At 39.8% G+C, this 14,210-nt stretch overlaps 2 protein-coding genes across 2 annotated transcripts in view; both read left to right on the plus strand.

The window, feature by feature from the left end:
• Positions 1 to 225: 225 nt before the first annotated feature.
• Positions 226 to 2,652, plus strand: LOC117351861 (protocadherin gamma-A4-like). The gene has a single exon (XM_033927709.1). The coding sequence runs from the start codon at positions 226 to 228 to the stop codon at positions 2,650 to 2,652; it is 2,427 nt and encodes an 808-aa protein (XP_033783600.1).
• Positions 2,653 to 4,337: 1,685 nt separating this feature from the next.
• The window catches only part of LOC117351862, a 279,785-nt gene continuing 269,912 nt past the window's right edge, over positions 4,338 to 14,210 (plus strand). Inside the window, exons 1-2 of the mRNA XM_033927710.1 lie at positions 4,338 to 6,660; positions 12,276 to 12,793. Of these exons, the coding sequence (XP_033783601.1) occupies positions 4,389 to 6,660; positions 12,276 to 12,793 (2,790 nt within the window). The 5' untranslated portion in view covers positions 4,338 to 4,388. The remainder of the gene's footprint in view (positions 6,661 to 12,275; positions 12,794 to 14,210) is intronic.

Raw genomic sequence — 14,210 nt, forward strand, 5'->3', positions numbered from 1 at the left:
GGAATCGAGTTTACTGCTCATGTGAATGAATTGTTGCAGAATCAAATTTATAAAGCGAAGACCTCGAAATTTGGAATTGGTTGTGAGAAACAACACAACTGCTAGATGGTAATGGCAGCTACAGGAAGATTCCGCCATTTGAAACGCTTACTGCTATTTTGCTTTCTTCTGCTCTCGGGTTGCAAAGTGGTTTGGAGCCAAATTCATTATTCCATTCCCGAAGAGATGCAGAGAGGTTCTTTCGTGGGAAATATCGCCAAGGATCTGAAACTGGACATAAAGGAGCTATCAGATCTTGCAGCCCGCTTAACTTCCAGAGGTAGGACTCAGTATTTTGCTCTCGACTTAAATACCGGATACATTATTGTTAAGGAGAAGATCGACAGAGAAGCGATTTGTAGACAAGCGAGCCAATGTCTGTTAAATGTGGATATTATTATAGGTAATTCCGTGAAAATTTATGCATTTGAAATTATGATTCAAGATATAAATGATAATTCACCCACGTTCCATGATGAAGAAATAGAGTTAAAAATCAGTGAATCGACAACACCAGGAACTCGGTATCTCTTACAAGACGCTGAAGATTCAGATTTAGGGAATAATTCTCTCCAGAGCTACCAGCTCAGCAACAGCGAGTACTTTACTTTGAATGTACAACCTGGAGTAGGCGCTGTGAAATATGCAGAATTAGTTCTTGAGAAATCTCTGGACCGGGAAGAACAGGCTGTTCACCGTCTTATTCTGACGGCCACTGATGGAGGGGATCCCGTAAGATCTGGCACTGCACAAATTCACGTCATTGTTCTGGATGCAAATGACAATGCTCCTGTCTTTAATCAATCTGTCTATAAAGTTGAGGTCTTGGAAAACGTTCCCATAGGTACTGTAGTGGTTACACTGAATGCTACTGACAAAGATGAAGGAATAAATTCAGAAATAACCTATCTATTTAGAAAAATTACCGATAAAGGATCACAAATATTTCAACTTAACCCCAAAACTGGAATAATATCAGTTGTGGGAGATTTGGACTTCGAGGAATCTGAAGCCTATGAAATGGAAGTTCGGGCGAGTGATGGTGGAGGTCTCTCAGCCATTTGCAAAGTTTTAATCCAAGTTATCAACTTGAATGATAACATCCCAGAGCTCACTGTCACGTCCCTCTTCAGTCCAGTAGCAGAGGACAGTCCTCCTGGAACAGCTGTGGCGCTACTTGATGTGCACGACAGAGACTCTGGAGAAAGTGGTCGTGTAACTTGCTTCATCAAGGGCAGTTTACCCTTTGAACTAAAGAAATCAACTGCTAATTATTACAGTTTATTGACTAACCGAAATCTGGATAGGGAGGAAGTCTCAGAATATAACATAACTGTAACAGCCACAGATAAAGGAATACCCCAACTGTCTACAACCAAAAACTTTCTTCTGCTGATTTTGGATAAAAACGATAATCCACCTATTTTTGATCAGTCTTCTTACATGGTTTATGTGAAAGAAAATCTACCAGCTGGAACCTCTATTTATTCTACAAAAGCAACAGATTTGGACTGGGGTCAGAATTCTAGAATAACCTATTCAATAATTGATGATGAACTCAGTGGAGCCTCTCTGTCTTCTTACATATCCATTAACTCAGAGACTGGAGTATTATATACAATCCGTTCATTTGATTATGAAGAGTTTAGAGATTTCCAAATCCAGGTGAAGGCTGAAGATGGAGGTTCCCCAACTCTCAGTAGTAATGTCACCTTCAAGATCTTTATTGTAGATCAAAATGACAATTATCCTGTAATCTTATACCCTTCATTTCCTGCCGATGGTTCTACGGGTGTAGAGTTGGTACCTCGTTCATGTGACCCAGGCTCTCTGGTAACTAAAGTGATAGCTGTTGATGCAGATTCTGGACAAAATGCCTGGCTATCATACATTCTAGTTACATCTACTGACCCTGGACTGTTCACGGTTGGACTTCATACCGGAGAAATCAGAACCGTTCGTTCTTTTTTAGACAAACACTCGGTCAAGCAAACTCTTGTGGTTTTAGTGAAAGACAATGGCCAACTTCCCCTTTCTTCCACAGTTACTGTGACTATCATGGTGACAGATAGCATTCAGGACGTTCTTTCCGATTTGAGTAGCATTTCATCACCTACAGACACCGAGTCCAACTTAACACAGTATTTGGTAATCGCTGTTGCTACCATATCTTGTCTCTTCTTTATTTTCATAATAGGACTACTAGCCATCAAGCTCCATAAATGGAAGGAATCTCAGCTCTTTGAGTCTTCCAGTGTTAATTTCAGTGCTGTTCCCACCACTCAGTATGTAGGTGTAGATGGTGTCAAGGCATTTCTTCAGACTTATTCCAAAGACCTCTGCTTAACTACAGACTCTAAGAAAAGCCAGTTTACAAATCCTAATTCAAGTCATTCCAACACTCTGGCTGTCAATCAAGCATCCCAGAAACAAGCATCACTCTTATTTACAGAAGCAATACATTTAGGTAATGAAGACATAAATCTCTTTCAGGTGAGTGGCTTTTTTGAAATTTTCTTAACAAATTTTGTCCAAGCTTATGAGGAGTCTGTCAGCTTTCAAAAAATTAAAGCTCTCTTGGAAATGCTTGATTTAAGGTCTCCTGCAGTTTAGTCTAATCAAGATCTCCAAATGCATTATAAAACGTCCAAAACAGAGGCAAGAAAAATAGTATTTAGGAATGACAAATATCTACTAAGACAAAAAAAGTTACCTAAATGTTGACTGCTTTTTCAGGATTGGAAGATAATAAAATGATAAACTGAAGCCCAAGTATATGGTTTCTTCCTTACAAAGCTAATGTGTGAGAATTGTTTTCTTACTGAGTCTCTGACTTGAAGTTGTCTTGTTCATACAGTAGTATAAAAACTCAAGTTGGTTCCTGCATTACCTAATTATTTTCAGTATCCAGAAATTTGGGGCTTCCTAGTGTGAAGATGACTTGTCACCTAATCGGACCCTATTTTCAAAGTGCTCCGTTTCCAGGGTATTTTATTTTAAATTTGGAGTTTAGTTCAAGCTTTTTCATGAGGAGATCAAGGAACGTAATAGTTGGGTACAATAGATATTTTCTGTCCCTGAAGGGCCTATAATCTAAGGTACTTAGGATTTTATAAACCCTTAGTCAAAATGTCATGGCCTTTCCCTACAAATCTCTCACAAATGGTGCTTTTGTATGACAGTTCACATTATTTAAGAGAATCATTACGATTGCATAAGTCTGGTCATGCATAAATCCTAAAATCATATGTACAATACTGACGATAGAATGAATTATTAATTCCATACTACTGAACAACTAATAAATACTACACAAAGATAGCAATACTGTATCTCATTTTGTGTGTTGCTTTGGGGAAAAATGAGTGAACCAAGTGATTTGGGAAGGAAGCTATCTCGAGTTCAATAGGTTCACTGAGTGCCAGAGTACATATGATCAAAAAGCATTAATCCGCCTTGGTTTTCCATATATAGCATAGATATGTGCAATCTGAAATACTACAGAAGTAGTATGTTGTAGAGTACAGCTGTACCACTCTAACCTTTAAAGCTATTAAATATTTATACTACCACAAATTGTCAGAATCCAGATTTTCTTTTCTTATTTCGCTAAGGCAAGTAGCTAATAATTCTACTGCCAGCCACTATCATAGTCCTTTATATCAGCAACATTTAATATTAACCAAAATCGACATCATAATAAGGTTTAAAATGTGAATGTTGTAGTTTCTACGTGGAACATAATTGGTTTACCTAGGAAAAAATTTATATTTCAAATGTGTTTCTACTCTTATTATTCTCCGACGTTATGTTTGGGATTAGGGTACTGAAGTTGACCTCTGTGAGTGAAAAAGATTGTGCTTTTATTTTCTCCAGAGTGAGAACTTTTCATAAAAATGCATGAAAGAAATCTGAAAACATCAAGCCGCTGTAATTCTCTGGTTGAGACTCAGTGTGTCGCTGTTGGCCAATGCGGAACAAGAGCAGGAGCTGGAGCTCTGTTGGTACCGCCTCCTGCATATTTCCCTTCACACCGTGCAGATCAGGGAAGGAACTCTAAAGGAGACCATCTCGCGCTTCAAACCAGGGGAAAGGATCAGCGTCATCTACTCTGCCAAAGAAAGGGGTGGATTATAATTCATATTTTAAATAGCGACTTCATCTGCCTGAAGAACATTTCAGTGCTGAATTTGTTCAGACGTCTGGAAATCTCGCATCCGATCATGGCACTGCGGTTCCTCAAACAAAGAGAGGCTGAATGGGGAGTCGGACGGCAGGTACTCTTTTTCTTTCTGTTTTGGCTCTGTCAGGGAGTTTTTGGACAGATTCATTATTCCATTCCCGAAGAGATGGAAACTGGTTCGCTTGTGGGAAATCTCGCAAGTGATTTGGGTCTGAATTTGAAAGACCTTTCCAGTCGAAAACTCCGTATGGTCTCAAATGCCAAAAAGCAATGTTTTGCTGTAAATACAGAGAACGGAAACTTGTATATAAATGACAGAATAGATAGGGAGGAGCTTTGTGGAGAATCCAGCAGTTGTTTCCTAAATGTCGAAATGATTGTTGAAAATCCTCTGAATGTTTTTTACATCAAAGTGACAATCCTGGACATTAATGACAACGCTCCAAGCTTTTTTAACGATAACATTGAACTAGAAATAAGTGAATCTGTTTCACCAAATACCCGTTTCCTTTTAGGAAACGCAGAAGATCCTGATGTCGGCACCAATTCGCTGCAGAATTATCAGCTCAGTCCCAATCAGTTTTTTATTTTGAAAGAGAAATCGGGCACTGATGGAAAAAGATATGCAGAACTGGTGTTAGAAAAACCTCTTGATAGAGAGAAACAAAGTGCTTTTCATTTTGTGCTCACTGCTTCTGATGGGGGAGATCCAGTAAGAACTTGCACTGCCCAAATTAATATTAAAGTTATTGATGCAAATGATAATTTACCCTCTTTTAGTCAAAATATCTACACAGCAAGTCTAAAAGAAAATATACCTACAGGCTCAACCGTACTTCAACTCAAAGCCAGTGATCCAGATGAAGGTTTAAATGCACATATTACTTACTCTTTCAAAAAAATACCAGAGAGTGCTCGACACATATTCAGTCTGGATTCTAGAAGTGGAGATATAACAGTCAATGGGCACTTGGATTTTGAAGAAATCAGGAATTTCAAAATGGATGTGGAAGCAAAGGATGGAGGTGGTCTGGCAGCCCACTGTACTGTGTTAATTGAGGTTCTTGATGAGAATGATAATGCACCTGAGATCACACTTGCATCCCTTTCCACCACAATTCCCGAAGATTCTCCTCCTGGTACAGTGATTGCATTGATTAAAGTTCATGACAAAGATTATGGGGACAATGGGGAGATAACATGTCACATCCAAGGTGATTTTCCTATCAAGCTAACATCATCTTCTAGCAACTATTACAAAATCTTAACTGATAGTACTTTAGATAGAGAGGTAATCTCAGAGTGCAATATTACCATTGTTGCAACTGATAAAGGATATCCTTCTCTTTCCACCAGTAAAATAATTCCAATACAAATTACTGATATAAACGACAATGCACCAGTATTTGAGCAAATGTCTTACAATATTTATCTTCAAGAGAACAATCTATCAGGATCATCTATTTTCAGTGTAAGTGCTTCAGATCCGGATTTTGGACAGAACTCTAGAATTACTTACTCCATAGTAAATAGTAACATTGAAAAATTACCAGTGGCCTCATATGTTTCCATCAACTCACAGACTGGGATCATTTATGCTCAGCGCTCTTTCGACTATGAACAGTTTAGGGAATTTCAGTTCCAAGTGAAGGCACAAGATAGTGGATTCCCATCTCTCCATAGTATTTCCACCATGAAACTATTTATTTTGGATCTTAATGATAATGCTCCTAAAATCCTGTACCCTTCACTTGAATCCGATGGCTCTGCCTCATTTGAGATGGTGTCTCCTTCTGCAGAGAAAGGTTCTCTAGTTACTAAAGTGGTGGCTGTTGATGCTGATGCTGGCCACAATGCTTGGCTGTCCTATCAACTGCTCCAGATTACAGAGCCAGTTCTGTTTAGTATCGGTCAGCACTCGGGCGAAATAAGAACATCTCGTACTTTGGTGGACAGAGATATTCTGAAGCAAAGATTGATCATCTTAGTGTGTGATCATGGAAAACCACTTCTTAGTTCAACTCTTACTATAGATGTGGTTTTTGCTGATAATATCCAGGAGGCTCTTCCAAATCTGAGTAATGAATCCAGTGATTTGGAAAATCAATCGGAATTGAATTTTTACTTAGTAATATCTTTAGCTTTGATTTCGTTTTTGTTTCTTCTGACTGTTATACTGCTGCTACTGAACAGATATCTAAGATCAAGAAAGCCAACAGTTCTTCAGTGCTTAAATTCTGATATTTATTCAAAATCTGGTCCTGGATTCCCCCCGCAATACCATGATGGAACTTTATCTTATTCCTATCAGCTTTGCACAGCAACAGAATCTGGGAAGAATGAGTTTACTTTTGAGGACCCAAATGTTGGAAGATTAGATGATGTCATGTTTACTTACAACTGTGCAGCACAGTGTAGGATCAAACAAGATATCAATGGTAAATCAGAGCCTGAGACATATCAAGAGGTGAGTCAGTTTCTTAGATGATTTTGTAGAAAGGATAATGCAGGACTGGGGTGGGTTGGAGATGATGGAGTAGGAAAAAACATGTATCAGATTTGGTAACCAAATTTAAAATTATTTTATATTATATTTTTACAGCATTTGTTGATTAATACTTGATCATTAGTTAGTAGGGTAGTTGTGTTTAATGATATGTTTCTTGACTACTGTGCTCCTTTACTATTTATTATGGAATCTTGGACTGATGACCAGGATTAATTTATACCTCTAATCCAGATATGTCCCTCTAGAGAAGAATAGAGAAGAAGAGTGATGTAATGACAGCAATTTTTCATGCTACAAATCTGTTGAGATGCCACAGTAATCACAGTTTTCTGAGGGCAGAGCCACTAATGATAACCTGGGGAATCAACAAGAGGATGGGCAAGTTATTATGCTGTGGGTCAGCTAAATTCAATTGGGCTGGATGATGATATATTGTGATGACAAATTGTGCAAATCAATGTAAAGTCTTCTAATTGTACTATTTTCTCAAAAGCATGGCAGGTTGTGGATTTTGTCAGATTGTGGACAATTCCTCCTACTAGGTGGACCATATTCTGGATTTAGCTTTTTACCATTTGGGTAATGTTTCAAGGCCAGCACTTTCAAAGTCTGTCATCAAGCCCTGATTTAGGTACAGGTAGCATAGACAACTGTTAAGGTGCCACGTTTTGAAGGCACCAAATACCTAGGCTAAACAGAAGCATGATTCTGCTTACTTTAGGACCATTCATGCATCTCTGGTAGAAACACCTTCCCTCCTCCCATCACTTTTCAGTCTTGAAATTATTAGCAGTAGATGTTATGAAAGCTGTGAACCCTATGCTACACCAATATTTATTTTAAAAATAAAAATAACCTTTAATGATGTACTTTATGTGGGAAAGGAAATTGAAAGATGCAGTGGATAGGCTTGCCTAAAAGTGATTATTGTTTTTGAAGAATACGAAACCTTTCCTTTGGCTCATAAATGATTTTAGGATTAAAATGAGTAAGGGTCATTACTTAGAGCACTGTTGCAAGCATTCTGGATCAACAGAAAAGTGGAAAATATATTTTTAAAAAACATGGAGGAGCATTTTTGACTTTGGACATTTCCCGCATGATGTCCAAAGTAAGGAGTGGAGAAACATCCATTTTAAAAACTGCTAGATTCCAAATTTTTTTTTCAAAAGTTATCTATTTAGATGTCTTGGCCACCACGACATCCAACTTTAGGACGTTTAACTTTATTTGCCATTTTTGACCACAAAAACATCCAAATGTAGACCATTTAGATGTGGGAGGGGTCAACATTGTAATAGACTGGCCGCACAGACATACCAACAGAGCAGTGGAGACCCTTAGAGGGCACTTCACAAATAAATCAGAGAATGTTTTGGTTAGGGTTCTTCAATGTTCGGCTTTATAGATCCATACCAGATGTATGGGATTATCATTCCATGATGTAGCTATATATTCTGATTATCTTGGTTGTATGGGTATGTTTCATTCAATTAGAAAAGGTCCAGCATCTTTATATGCTTCATAAAGATACATCATTATTGGACCAGTCATTAGTGATCTCAAGGCTGAAGTATAGTAATACAATCTGTTGTGGTCTCCCTAAATACTGCAGATACTGCAGTTGGTTCAAAACACTGCAGAGAGAATTGTAGGATGTCTTCATCATAGAAAACATATAAATCCAATATTTCAACAACTCCTTTGGTTGCCTATATTAAAAAAAAAATCATTATTATCATGATTTGAATCCAGTCAATTATTGAACCCATGCATACCAGCACAGCCACTCAGGTCACAGCAGAAAAAATACTTCTACTTGTGCCTGATAAAGGGTGGGGAGACTGGAGATTAGTAATCACTAAAGCAAAAAATGAAGACGGAAAGTGAGGTAAATATGAAAACTCCTCAGCAAAAGTCAACCTCACTCGTTAGGGATTGATTGTAGAGAACTTATCTTGATATATCATAAAATATAGTTATAACTGGCCATGGAATGATAGCAAAAAATGCTAACTCTATATATTGATGTGTTACTTTTTAAATTAAACTGTTGGTCTAGTACAAAATAAAAAATAACAACTCGTAAATCTTTTTACTTATCCTTTATTGCAGTGTCATTTGCATGTCCCGATGGGTCCCGATGGGACTAAACAGGCTTTCTCAAGGGTTCAAACAAGGAGTACTTATTTCAGCATCCTCTTTGTTTGGGGGCTAGAGCTGTTCAGTACAGTAACTTAAAATAACCAATGATTTCCAATCATGATTTGGAACATGGAACATGAGGTAGATTAGTGTTAGGAAGGCAAGTCACTTTCCAGATTAGCCTCTGGTGGTTCAGGTGGAGAAAGAATGTGAAAGCATGTGTTACCAGGCAGGTGTCTTCATTATGCTCCTTTTTAGGCTCTTTGACAACGTACCATTTGTAGAGGGCTTGGGATCACCTGTGTTGGCATCAGGTGGATCAGGTGGTTCTGGTATCTTCATTCTGCTCCTTTTTAGGCTCTTTGACAACATACCAGTTGTAGAGGGCTTGGGATCACCTGTGTTGGTATCAGGTGGTCCAAATGGTTCTGGTGTCTCTATTCTGGTGGTGTTTTTTGCAAACCAACATTCCAAAGTGATTTGATGATGACGACCTTTTTGAACTTTTCTAAAATGTTCAATGATATTATCATTGAATAAGTTAACACACCTGTTAACAAGGGCTTTATTGGGGTGCCACTTCTTTATGACTGCCTGTGTTTTTGACCACATGCTGAGCAGATCCTTGATTTCAGCTGTGGGTATGGTACCTGTATCTTCCTTTTCCTCCCCTGAAGAAATTTCTTGGGCTACTTCTTTCTGCTGCTGCTGGTTGAGGTGCTGAAGCTCTTCTGTTGTCAGCTCTGTCTTGTGATCATCCACTAACTCGTTGACATCCTCTTCACTGACTTCCAAACCCATGGACTTGCCCAGAGATACGATGTCAGGAACAACAGGTGGTTCTTCAAAGCCTTCAATGTTCCTTTCAGCAACACATTCTGGCCAGAGGTTTTTCCAGGCAGAGACCAATGTTCTCAAAGACACTTCCCTCCATGCTTTCTCAATGATTCTTAGGCAATGGAGGATATTGTAGTGATCCTTCCAGAATTCTCACAGAGTCAGTTCCATTTCATTTGTAACTTCGAAACATCTCTGGAACATAGCCTTAGTGTACAATTTTTTGAAGTTTGAGATCACCTGATGATCCATTGGCTATATAAGAGGAGTGGTATTGGGGGGCAAAAATTTGATCTTGATGAAGCTATATTCACCCACCAAATTATCCTCCAGCCCTGGTGAGGAGAGCCTTGATCGGAAGGTTTTTCTCCTGCAGATAACATTACAACACTACAACACACATTACAACACACCAAAAGAGTAAGGCGGTCTTTCATTGGCTTATGGCCGAGTACAAACTTTTCTTCCTTTGAGATGTATGTTCGCCTGGGCATCTTTTTCCAAAAGAGGCCAGTGTCGTCACAATTGAACACTTAGTTCAATTGTTCATTGATCACAAACTCCTTAAACTCCTTCAAGTTCAAGTTTCAAGTTTATTAAATTTTTGTTATGTACGCAATATCAAAAGCTTCAAAACGTATAACATTTTTAAAATGGGGGGAACTCTTACAAACTCTTCAGCTGCTTCAACATTAGAACTGGCTGCCTCCCCATGCATAACAACGCTATGGATCCCAGTCCTTTTCTTAAAGTTCTCAAACCACCATCTACTAGCTTTAAACTCCTCCTTTTTATCAGTAGTATTAGACAGGCCTTTCACTAGATCTTTATGAAGAACTTTGGGTTTCTCACAAATGATTGTTTCTGAAATCACTTCACCAGCAAGCTGTCTTTCATTAATCCAAATCGAGAGCAATTTTTCCATCTCTTCCATGCTTTTTGATCTCCTAGAGGTCAGTGTAGTAACCCCTTTGGCCACATTAGCTGCTTTGATAGCTTCTTTACTTTTCAAAATTGTACACAGAGTCAATTTAGGCATCCCAAACATAGCAGCAAGATCAACCACATGCGTACCGCTTTCATGCTTAGCAATAAGCTCTTTCTTAACTTCTATTGTAGCTCTAACAGCTTTCCTCTTGCTTTTATTTTCCGTTGGACACATGGCTAATATAGGTGGCCTAAGGGCTGTGCAGGAACAAGATCGGACCCACGTGGCAGAAACAGCAAGATCGGGTCTCCCTGGCAGAGGCTGCAAGATTGGGTCCTCTTGGCAGAAGCAGCAAGATTGGGTCCCACTGGCAGAGGCAACAAGACCAGGTCCCCTTGCCAGAGGCAGAAAGATTGGCTCAGTGGCAGAAACAGCAAAACCAGGTCTCCTTGGCAGAGGCAGCAAGATTGGCTCAGTGGCAGAAACAGCAAGACCAGGTCTCCTTGGCAGAGGCAGCAAGATTGGCTCAGTGGCAGAAACAGCAAGACCAGGTCTCCCTGGCAGAGGCAGCAAGATTGGCATAGTGGCAGAAACAGCAAGACCAGATCCCCTTGGCAGAGGCAGCAAGTTTACTCAGTGGCAGACTAGGTCCCACTGGCAGAGGAAGCAAGATTGGGCCCCCCTGGCAGAGGCAGCAAGGCCAGGTCCCCTTGGCAGAGGCAGCAAGATCGGGTCCCCCTGGCTGAAATAGCAAGATCAGGCCCACCTGTCTGAGGTTGCAAGATCGAGTCCTCCCTGGCTGAAATAGCAGGACCAGGCCCACCTGTCTGAGGCTGCAAGATCGAGTCCCCTGTGGCTGAAATAGCAAGATCGGATCCCCCTCTCTGACATAGCAAGATCAGGCCCCCCTGAAAAAAGCAGTAAGATCAGGCCCACCTGTCTGAGGCTGCAAGATCAGGTCCCCTTGGAAGAAGCAGCAAGATCGGTCCCATGTGGCAGAGGCAGCAAGATCCGAGCATACAGGAACTGCAACCATTGTACAGCTTAAAGCTTTCCTCCCAGGTGGAAACAGGAAGCTGCGTTAGAGAGGAAGCTTTGGGCTGAGCAACACGGGTTCGGATTCCAAAGCAGCATTCAGATTCCGAGACAAAATTTACTGAAAAAAAAGTTTGGATTCCAAAACGTTCGAGTTCTGGGGCATTCGGATTCCGAGGTACCACTGTATTTGTAAATTTAAAGTGCTGTTCTTGATGGTTATATGTTCAGTTATATGTGAATTGCATTGTCAATATTTGAAAATCAGTAAAGTTTATTAAAAAAAAAAAAAAATGAGTTGCCATACTGGGACAGATCAAAGGTCTATAAAGACCAGTATTCTGTTTCCTAAAGTGACCCATCCAGGTCACAAGTACCTGGCAAGCAGTTGTAGGTTAGAGAATATGAAACCCCCCAAAAAGATCCTTGACTGAAACTGATACAGCCACAGTCTGTTTGAGGAAGGTAGGAGAGGTCCTTGTATTAAAGAATTCCATTTCAGTTCGACGTCTTTGCTGCATGCAATATCAATCGCGGTGGATAGTGCAAGTCAACATACTAAGATTCAGAAATCCATAACTCCAATGCTACTTTTCAAGAGTGCGCCCTGTATACACTTCAAATAATCCAAGTTGTAGAGAACTGGTTGAAGTACATTTTGAGAGCTGGTGTTGCAGTTATTCACTGGGACTCTGAGCGCCGCTGTTCACCAATCAGGCACAAGCATGCAATAAGAGATCCAGCAGCCTCTCTGCTCTTAAGCAGAAGACGAGAGTGTAACCGAAGAATCAGACGTTTGCTCAGGGAGATCGAGTGCAAAAGAATAGCCCAGTTGGCCTTCAAGGTTCATAAATGGAAAGATTCAAAAATGTTTGAATCTTCCAATGTTAATTTCGATACTGTTCCTACTTCTCAGTTTGTGGGCATAGATGGCATCAGAGCCTTTCTTCAGTCTTACTCGCAGGAAGTTTCTTTAACCACAGATTCTGTCAAGAGTCAATGCAAATTTTCAAGCACAAGATATTCAGGTGCTCTTGTTGATACCAAAACATCTGAGCAACAGAATTTCTTCTTACTTTCTGATGATTTAAATAATAAGGATCAAATTTCCATTCAGGTAAGTTTGTAAATTTTTCAATTTCAATTTATTATCTACAAGCTTTTACAAACTGCATTTCCTATCCAACCACAGTCATTAAAATAGAGCATCAATACACGTGGAGGGGCATAATCGAAAGGGACGTCTAAGTCCATTATGTCTATCTCGCAAGTCGTCCAAAGTTAAAAAGAGCCTAAGACACATTTTCGAAAGAGACGTCCAACTTTTTTTTACTTTTGAAAATCGTCTAATTATACGTCATGCCGATCTGATTGTCCAAGCCGCTAAATCGTCCATCTTTATAGCACATTTCCGTCCAAGTCCAAAATGCCTAGAACAAGCCCTGCTGGACATGGGAGGGGTCTGCAAAGTGATGGATTGAACACCCAGACATGCCACCTAAATAGTGGGGTAACTTACAGGGCACTGCTGTAAATTTCACAAAAAGGGTACCATGGCTTCTCCTCCCTACAACTCCCTTATAGGTGATGGTGAGCCCCCCAAACCACCTCCAGCATCCCCTAGACCCACTTATCTACCACCCCAATAGCCCTTACAGCTTCAGGAGCCACTTATATGCCAGTAAAAAAGGGTTTTGGGGGTGTGTAGGGGAGTGCAAATGTTTAAGTATCAATGCAGTGATTACAGGGGCTTATGGGCATGGGTCCTCTTCTCTATGGGTCCCTAACCCACCCCTAAGATGACTTAAGCTGCGTCTGGGCTGGACGACTAGGCTTTCCTATGTTATATGCTCAGGAGTAAGTCTTAGTATTTTTATTGAAAAATGTTAAAATACATAAAATGTATAGTAAAATATTTGTGTTATCCAAGCAACAAAGTCTCAGGAGTAAGGGAAGAAAATGAAAAGAACTTATGGAAAGTCCATGTCTCTTGATTTTTATTTTGTTTTACATGTTATGGTGGTAGTGCATCAGACTTGTATGTATTTAAATGATGAGGGGCTTCTCACTCAAGCACACTTTTCAGGGGGAAATGTTTTATTGAAGGACAAAGCATATATGGGGAGTGTGTGGCGCTAAGCGCGTGCTAAAACCGCTGCCGTGGCTTAGTAAAAGGAGCCCTTAATGTGGGCAAGTTCAAAGTGATGCCAACATGTTAAAAAATAAATCCTAACTACAAGTAAAAATTGCTGGGTTATGAGTTATGAGGGGGAAAAAAGACCTTGAAGTCATTGTGGATATTATGTTGAATTTTTCAGACCATTGTGAGGACAATCAATTTATTAAAACATTATGCATTCATCAGTGATACTTTGCATTTTGCAGCGTTTCTCTAAGCATCTGCATAGCATTCTTTTTTGGCACTGTATCTGACAGCAGACTTTGAGGCAGTACCTTATTGTTTCAGCAGCACCTTTTTGATTACAGTAGTAGTAATATGGCGCCATCTACTGGGCTTAAATTTTATACACCTC

This window comes from Geotrypetes seraphini, chromosome 18, assembly GCF_902459505.1.
Source record: "Geotrypetes seraphini chromosome 18, aGeoSer1.1, whole genome shotgun sequence".
Classification (NCBI taxonomy): domain Eukaryota; kingdom Metazoa; phylum Chordata; class Amphibia; order Gymnophiona; family Dermophiidae; genus Geotrypetes; species Geotrypetes seraphini.

Coding starts and splice junctions, on each gene's coding strand:
- LOC117351861 (XM_033927709.1), top strand. CDS start 226: ATGCAGAGAGGTTCTTTCGTGGGAAATATCGCCAAGGATCTGAAACTG.